The sequence below is a fragment of the Sphaeroforma arctica genome, assembly GCF_001186125.1.
Source record: "Sphaeroforma arctica JP610 unplaced genomic scaffold supercont1.392, whole genome shotgun sequence".
Taxonomy (NCBI): domain Eukaryota; class Ichthyosporea; order Ichthyophonida; genus Sphaeroforma; species Sphaeroforma arctica.
In genome coordinates this window covers 59,231-67,558 of record NW_014040166.1, presented here as the reverse complement: position 1 = coordinate 67,558, position 8,328 = coordinate 59,231, and the positions used below count along the sequence as shown (strand labels likewise).

Here is an 8,328-nt window from a genome sequence, read left to right as displayed (position 1 = left end):
GTGTGTGTGTGTGTGTGTGTGTGTGTGTGTGTGTAAGTATGCTTGTAAATGCATATGTATATATATGTATATATATATGTGTGTGTATGTGTGTGTTTGTGTGTGTGTGTATGATTGTTTGTGTGTGTTTTATAGGTGTATGCGTGTATATGTATGTTATATTTATATATATATATATATATATATATGAAATTTTGCGCACATTCTCATCCCCTACGTTCACGCTGCGGTGAATATTCACATTTGCAGGAGCCTTGCATATGGGATTTCTATAGCGCCCAGTAATACACAACGTATAAAGTTTTCTGATTCCATGTCCTACGTGGTTATAAAAACCGTCTATTGTCACCTCCCGGCAGTATCGCAAGATAGTATGGAATCCAGTCCTTCTGAATGTGTATGTATTTACCTATTTAATGTAAATCTGTTCTGATTGCCGATTTCAAGTTAACTCGTCGCGCATCGGGTCGAAATAAACAACCCATCGGTGTGGCATAAACACATTGAATAGGCCCCAAGCACTACACAATTGCCCTGTTCGTGTGCTAAATGGGTACACGCATAGTAAACCAACCATCGAATGCATCAGAGTAGCCTCAGCCCATACTCCTGCATGCCCAATGCCCCGTCACTAGTGTATCAGCTGAGAGTGTGAGCGTGCTGTTGTGCATATATGCTCTTGCATGTTGCACGCTATGCTTCTCACGAGTGCGCACGTGATTGTGACTGATTGTCTGCTGAAGTCTCTCTTTCACACCACAGACGATGCCCCTCCAACACCAATGCGTCGGATTGATGGCCTACCGCTCGATGCAGGTACCTGCACACTGTGCACGTAGTAGCGTCTGTATACCCTAGTACTGTCTGTTTGCTTTATCTGTGTAGATGTTATTGTTCTGCAGGTGCCCTTAGTGGTTCCTGTGTAGCTTGCGCCCGTTAGTGCTGTCGGGGTAAAGGTATCGGTTGTGGTAGTGGTATGCCTTCTATCCGCCGCCATAGCTCCCAAGTCAATGGCTATATCACCCCTCAAACTCGCATCTGTAGTTTGTACTCTCGTGTGTGGTGAAAAAAGGAATCATCTCCAAACACAATGCGTGATGTTGTGGTATATAATATTTGCCCTGTGACGGCAGGCAGTGCACCTGTGTCCGTGCAAGGGTCCGTTACAGTCCTAAATGTGTCCCGTTGGTGCACCTGTATCCGTGCTAAAGGGTCCGTTGCAGTCCTAAATGTGTCTTGTTGGTGCACCTGTATCCGTGCTAAAGGGTCCGTTGCAGTCCTAAATGTGTCTTGTTGGTGCACCTGTGTCCGTGCAAGGGTCCGTTGCAGTCCTAAATGTGTCCCGTTGGTGCACCTGTATCCGTGCTAAAGGGTCCGTTGCAGTCCTAAATGTGTCTTGTTGGTGCACCTGTGTCCGTGCAATGGTCCGTTGCAGTCCTAAATGTGTCCCGTTGGTGCACCTGTGTCCGTGCAAGGGTCCGTTGCAGTCCCAAATGTGTCCCGTTGGTGCAATTGCTTGGGCCAGTAGACAGTCACCTGAGGTCGGTGCGATGCTCGTGTCCGCTGAGCCATTGTGGACATCTGCACCACTCGTTTATTGGTACCACCCAAGACTCGTCCTAATCACACCACCCGTAATGTGTACCCAAACCTCACAATTCGCGTTGTTACTGTCACACACACCCCTTGTCCCCACAGTGCCGGTGCAGGGTGTGTTGAAGCTCATGAACCAGCTGGACCACTTTCAGAGTGTGGACAAGCAGCAACTGCTGGAGACGGAGGGCTACAAGGTGTGGCGTGACATAGTCTCTGGTCGTGCACTAGAGCACCCTGAGCTGCTCAATCGCTCGCTGCTACTGGCGTACATCGATCTCAAGAAGTTCCTGTACTACTTCTGGTTCGCCTTCCCCGGTAGGTATTATTATTCACAAGGCATAGTACCTACTATTCACAATACGAGGTACCCACTTATAATTCACGATGCAATGTATCTGCAGTCTCCGGTATGCGTGCGCATCCACCACTTAATGTGTTTCGTGCATACACTGTGGGTGGTTTGGTCGTTGAGGACTCTCGTACCAGCCGTCGTGCACATGTAAAGACCCCATCAGTTATAAACGTTAACGGAGTGTGTAACTGGCTATAAGGACCTCTAATATTAGTACCTCTTGACTTCTATTAACGTTAGCTGATCTCTGTCGCCATGGCAACGCGCTATTACGCAGAGTTCGTTGCAAAACTCTATTCGTATTTACGAGAACTGTCGGTTATTGGGCTCATGGCATGAATCTTCGCTGATACGATGGTCACATCGTCCACCTTGCATCACATGCACACCAAACGCCACATATGCCTCACCCACATTTATACCGTGCAAATGTTCCTATATATGCACAAAAACACACACACGCACACATATAGATATATATATATATATATATATAATTTGAATTTTCTTCTGAATTAAAACGAAGTATTCAAGTACATATCATTTACTCACCATACGCTGCGTGCAATCTTAGCTCTGTCGCTGAAGTATGAGATGGACAGGCCAGGGATTCCACTGAGTGCCCACAGATCACAGACGTACGTAGACCACATGTTGGCCACACATGTGCGCCAAGGGAGACCCGCCTTCTTCTGCATTGTGGACACAGGTAGGTATGGTCTTATATGTATATATATTACATGACACAGGTAGCTGTTGTCTCATGTGTATCTGTAGTGCATTGTACTGTGTGTTTGTTAAGATCGGATGATGTTATGTTTGAGTATGTGGTATTGCCCATATAGATAGCGGTTGTCGGTCCAAGAGTTCTTGTTAGACTGAGTGCAGGATTGTGTCGGGCACTACCCCTTTGAATTTTTTCTATAAAGGATGGTGACTCAAAATGTGTATTCGTGACCATGATGTTGTTGACTTGGATCCATCGTGCACAGGGTTAGGTTTTACGGTTAAAACCCCCTAATCGATGCCGACGCCTTCTCTACGTACACAGGGTTGGGTTTTAGAGTTTTCAAGGTTTTAACGGTTTAGGGTTTAAACCCCTAATCGATGCCGACGTCTTCTATACGTACATACACTTGTGTTGCAGAAATACCTGCGCTCGATTGCAACCCACACATCAGAACGGACCTGTGCAGAAACCTCTGAGCTGTGGTCATCAAAACGTAGCACTTAATGACCCAGCTTAATACGTAGACATACGCCGATTGCAAACAATGGCTCAAGTGATTTGTTATGTACCTACCCATACACGTACACGCACACTTGCACAGACGGATTGGATCCGGATGCTGACGGTGAAGTAGTTGAACTCAAGGCCTGGGAGGCGGCTGTGGACAAACCCAACCGCAGACTGACCGTAGGGTTTTTGGACCCATCCACACACCCACAGGTACGACTCTTAAGCAATGCTATCGCTACTTCCGCATAGTCGGTGTAGGGGCTATGCATAGATGTTGAATGTATGGATGTTGTATGTATAGATGTTGTATGTATAGATGTTGTATGTATAGATGTTTTTTGTATAGATGTATGTATGTGTGTTTTATGTATGTATCTCGTTGCTTAGGCTTCCCCCCTCTCAGTTCTATCGTTTGCTCAGTATGACCCATATCATCACCATTACCGTACGTCTCCAGTATAGGATCACCCTATGGTATGCTACATATCACGTGGTAGACACTTCTATTGTGTGCGTCAGGGGTTACACTTCTCATTTCATAGACACCTCAGTAGTAATTAGACACACACCTAAGTCCTTGTTGCTTACTTCAGCACCCAGGGTGGCCGCTGCGTAATCTGTTGGCGTTAGTACGGTTTCACACACATGCGCGAGTGGATGTGATAGACGTGGTGTGTCTGAGGAAGAACTTCCGCAACGGACAGGCAAGCACAGAGAGAAGCATTGCGTTTAAACGTCTACGGCTGCCGGCGATGGATGGGGCGGGGGATATTGACCGAGACATCACCTCTACAGCGGATAGCAGCAACGACAAAGGTGTGCGTGGATGGGACGCGTATTTGTAGTGTGAGTTTGTGGCGATGAGGTTTAGTAGAACGCAACGGGAGAGGCAAGTAACGGCCTTTAGGATTGTTGTGTGTGGGCAATAGATGGAGGATTGGGTGGTATATCGACACGAGGTGATGTATGCTTACCTGACATGGCAACTGGTTGGTCCGAAGGATAGAAGCGTATTAGCACAGTATATAATGAGGTACAGGGAAACGTGCACTGGTGTCTTGTTCACATATTGAGATGTAGGACCTACGTAGAGTTAAAAGAGAATGTTGCTCATGTACTTTGAAACATGGCAGCATCTCTGTAGTGCCCGGTATCTATCGTAGGTAGGTAAGGGCGTACGTCCACACACATGTACATATGGCACTAACACCAAAGCACGCGCGCATGGGGGCTAACGTTCGCATCAACATATCACTGTGCATCTATTTGTGTGCATATATATCACTGTCTATGTCTGTGTCTGTGTCTGTCTGTGTCTGAATATATATGTATATATGTATATATATATATATATATATCTATATTTGTGTGCATATTGATCTACCTACACCCCATTACACATACATAAGTCTTTAAACTGACACATGCTCATAAATATATTGCTGCAGTTGGCCACCAGGTGGCAGTACAGATGGCAATGCCCAAAATAGTAGGGTGGGAACGGAACGTCAAGGGCAAATTAGGCCCTCGTGTGGTGAATTTGGGTGCAAGCATGGACCCCCGAACGCTGGCCGAGTCGGCGATTGATCTGAATCTGTCGCTGATGAAGTGGCGCATATTGCCTGGGTTGGACTTGGATGTGATTAAAGATACAAAGTGTTTACTGCTAGGAGCAGGGACGCTCGGGTGCAATGTGGCTAGATGCCTTATGGGGTAGGTATCTGTGGGTGCACCTACCCTGGGTAGGTATATGTGGGTGCACCTACCCTGGGGTAGGTATATGTGGGTGCACCTACCCCGGAGTAGGTGTATGTGGGTGTACCTACCCCGGGGTAGGATTGGCTTTCTGGTCTATCTGTCTATCTATCCAGTCTAGCTGTGCAAACATGTAGTTTGTCCGGCACTCTCCCATCCTACCTGACTGTCAATCTATCTGCCAAGCAACAAGAACCCAAATCAGCAATATATGCGTCTTATATTTTATGTATATATGTGCATTTACTGACACCCTCTACACTTAGCTACCTATCCACCCCAAACCAGCAATACATGCATCTTGTATACATACATATATGTGCATTTAGCTGACAATCTTTAAACTTAATCACCTGTCTATCCGTTGATATCACTTCACTACCATGTCGGATAGATAGATTGGTGCTTTATTATCTTTTGTTGGCGTGTTTATGCAGATGCTGTTATTGCTGGATGTGGTATCCACGTATCATATAACCGCCTTATGTAAGGTGTGTACTGTTCCTGGCGCATGCGCGTACACTCTTACCCTTACCTTTCTTCTCACAACCGTCTAGCGTCCAGCTTTGTAAGACCATGAAGAACTTCAACCTTGACCTATACCTACCTCCGGTCCTTCTTCTTACAGATGGGGTGTGCGGCACATTACCTTTGTGGACAATGGCTACGTCTCTTACTCGAATCCGGCGAGGCAGAGTCTGTTCTCATTCAAAGACTGTATTGGTGGCGGAACAGAGAAAGCCATAGCCGCAGCCGCTAATTTGGCCGAGATATTCCCTGGTGAGTCAGTCACCCTGGTTATGCTTCACTTCGTTGGTTGGGATCATATTGAGATGTGTGTGTATTGTTTGTATTGTTATAGACACACATATGTGTGAGCACTCCCTATCAATATATTATTCGTTGGATATAGGCAAAGTTTCAAATGGGGTATATACATAGCTAGCTTAGTAGATTCATATGCGAACGTGTATGTTAAATACTTGATATACACCTCACTTCTATACCTATACATAGTTAGCTTAGTACCTTCATATACAAACGTATCTATAAATACGTTTACGTGGGTGTGTGCGAGACGCCACATATATCCCTCCCCCTAGCACCCTCTACCTACAACACCTACACACCCAAGTCACACCACCACCCTCTACCTACAACAACCACACACCCAAGTCACACCACCACCCTCTACCTACAACACCTACACACCCAAGTCACACCACCACCCTCTACCTACGACACCTACACACCCAAGTCACACCACCACCTTCTACCTACAGTACCTACACACCCAAGTCACACCACCACCCTCAACCTACTAGGTATGGTCACAGAGGGTCATCACATGAGCATACCTATGCCAGGCCACTCCGTGGCTCAGTCCGAAGAAGCGGAAATTAGACAGACGGTGGATAAGCTCAGCGATCTCATAGCCGCTCACGATGTGGTGTACTTGTTAATGGACACGCGAGAGAGCAGGTGGCTGCCCACTCTACTGTGCCAATCCATGAACAAGGTGGGCGTAGCGGTTTGCACGCGTGTGTGTTGTGTGTGTTGTGTGTTGTGTGGGTGTGTTTCTGTGTGGGTGTTGTGTGTGTCTTGTGTGTCTTGCGTCTTGTGTGTGTGTGTCTTGTGTGGGTGTGTTCGTGTGTGTGCGTGTTGTGTGTGTGTTGTGTGTGTGTGTGTTGTGTGTTCGTGTGTGTGCGTGTGCGTGTTGTGTGTTTGTATGTGTGTGTATTGTATGTTCGTGTGTGTGTGCGTGTGTGTGTGTTGTATGTTCTCGTGTGTGCCTGTCTGTGTCCATGATCAGTTGTGTCGGATGGATGTGCCTTATCTCAGGTACTATTCCAAACCTCAACCCAAAGAATACAGTCACTGATTGAATAGTTCACTCGCCCCTTTCTCCGCCCATCCTGCAATTCACTTCGCCTGTCCCGTCATTAATCTCCACCCATCCCGTTATCTAAATATAGACAATGCATTGCATTGGACTGTACTGTAGTGCCCTTCCTCAATCCGTCATACATCTCATCTGTTCTGCTTCTCGCAATTACACATCCGGTATTGAACTCATGATCCCGCTATCCCTTCCAACCGTCCTTATACCTATCCCTGCTGGGTCTATTGCGCATCATCGTACATAGTGTTGTCGGTCTGAGCACGTGCCTGTGTATGTCCTCACTCGTACCGATATTGACCTCTGCACGTCCCGCTTTACACAGCTTGCGCTTAATGCGGCTCTAGGCTTTGACCAGTATATGGTGATGAGACACGGCACTCAAAAATCACAGGACGATGTCAGACTGGGCTGCTATTTCTGTAACGACGTAGTGGCACCTGCAAATGTATGTGAACAACCCATTGACAACCCATTGACAACCCATTGACAAACCATTGACAAATGTATGTGAACAGACCATGACAAATAAATGTGAGTAAAACATCAACAAATGTATGAGAACAGTCCATTGACAAATGTATGAGAACAGTCCATTGACAAATGTATGAGAACAGACCATTGACACATGTATGTGAACAAAATGGCGAACTCTCAATTAGTCCAGTTTGCTCCACTTCTATTCCACAAGATATTGCACACTCAACTAGTCGGGCCGTTCGCAATCCACCACCACGCGTATGCAAAATAATGTGAAAGTACACTTTGATTCATATGTAGTCCACTTTTGTTACATTTATGGTTCATTTTTATTGCATTCCAAGTCCAATTTTTTAATAGTCCACCTTTGTTTTGTTTGTAGTCCACAAAGGATCGTACGCTCGATCAACAATGCACAGTCACCCGTCCTGGTCTTTCGTTCATGGCGTCCGCTCTGGCGACTGAGCTGATGGTGTCTGTGCTACAGCACCCACTCAAGTGAGTCTATTTACGCTCTATATCAAGGGTGTTGTGTGTTATATATCAAGCGTGTTGTGTGTTATATATAAGAGTGTTGTGTATTGTAAATCAAGCGGGATGTGTGCTATATACAAATGGTGCTGTGTATTATATATCAAGCGTGTTGTGTGTTATATATCAAGCGTGTTGTGTGTTATATACAAATGGTGTTGTGTATTATATATCAAGGTACTGGTGTGGAATATATCAATAGGGTTTTGTTGTGTTGCTAGCGTGTTAGTGGACTGATGGTGTTAACCTTATATCGTTAGCTTTACGCTGGGGTAGTCTTGTGTTGCTACTGTTCCTTGAAAGCCTAGTACCGTTGAGTGGGGAGTGGGTGGTGTTGGGTTGGTGACAGTAGCTGTAACTGCAGTGTGTGTAAGTGTGGTGTTGGTTGAGCGGTGACTCATCGCATGGGTGGTGTCTTGTGTCACTGGGGTCCAACACTATCCAGTGCATGAGACATATCTGACGATGTGAGTG

At 46.0% G+C, this 8,328-nt stretch overlaps 1 protein-coding gene across 1 annotated transcript; it reads left to right on the top strand.

Moving 5' to 3' along the window:
- Window positions 1–1,637: 1,637 nt before the first annotated feature.
- On the top strand, window positions 1,638–7,825 carry SARC_05852 (hypothetical protein; the record flags this gene model as incomplete). Its single annotated transcript, XM_014300274.1, has 9 exons — window positions 1,638–1,911; window positions 2,523–2,657; window positions 3,280–3,398; window positions 3,782–3,923; window positions 4,637–4,901; window positions 5,572–5,723; window positions 6,269–6,462; window positions 7,169–7,291; window positions 7,706–7,825. The coding sequence occupies 9 exons, from the start codon at window positions 1,638–1,640 to the stop codon at window positions 7,823–7,825; spliced, it is 1,524 nt and encodes a 507-aa protein (XP_014155749.1).
- Window positions 7,826–8,328: the final 503 nt, after the last annotated feature.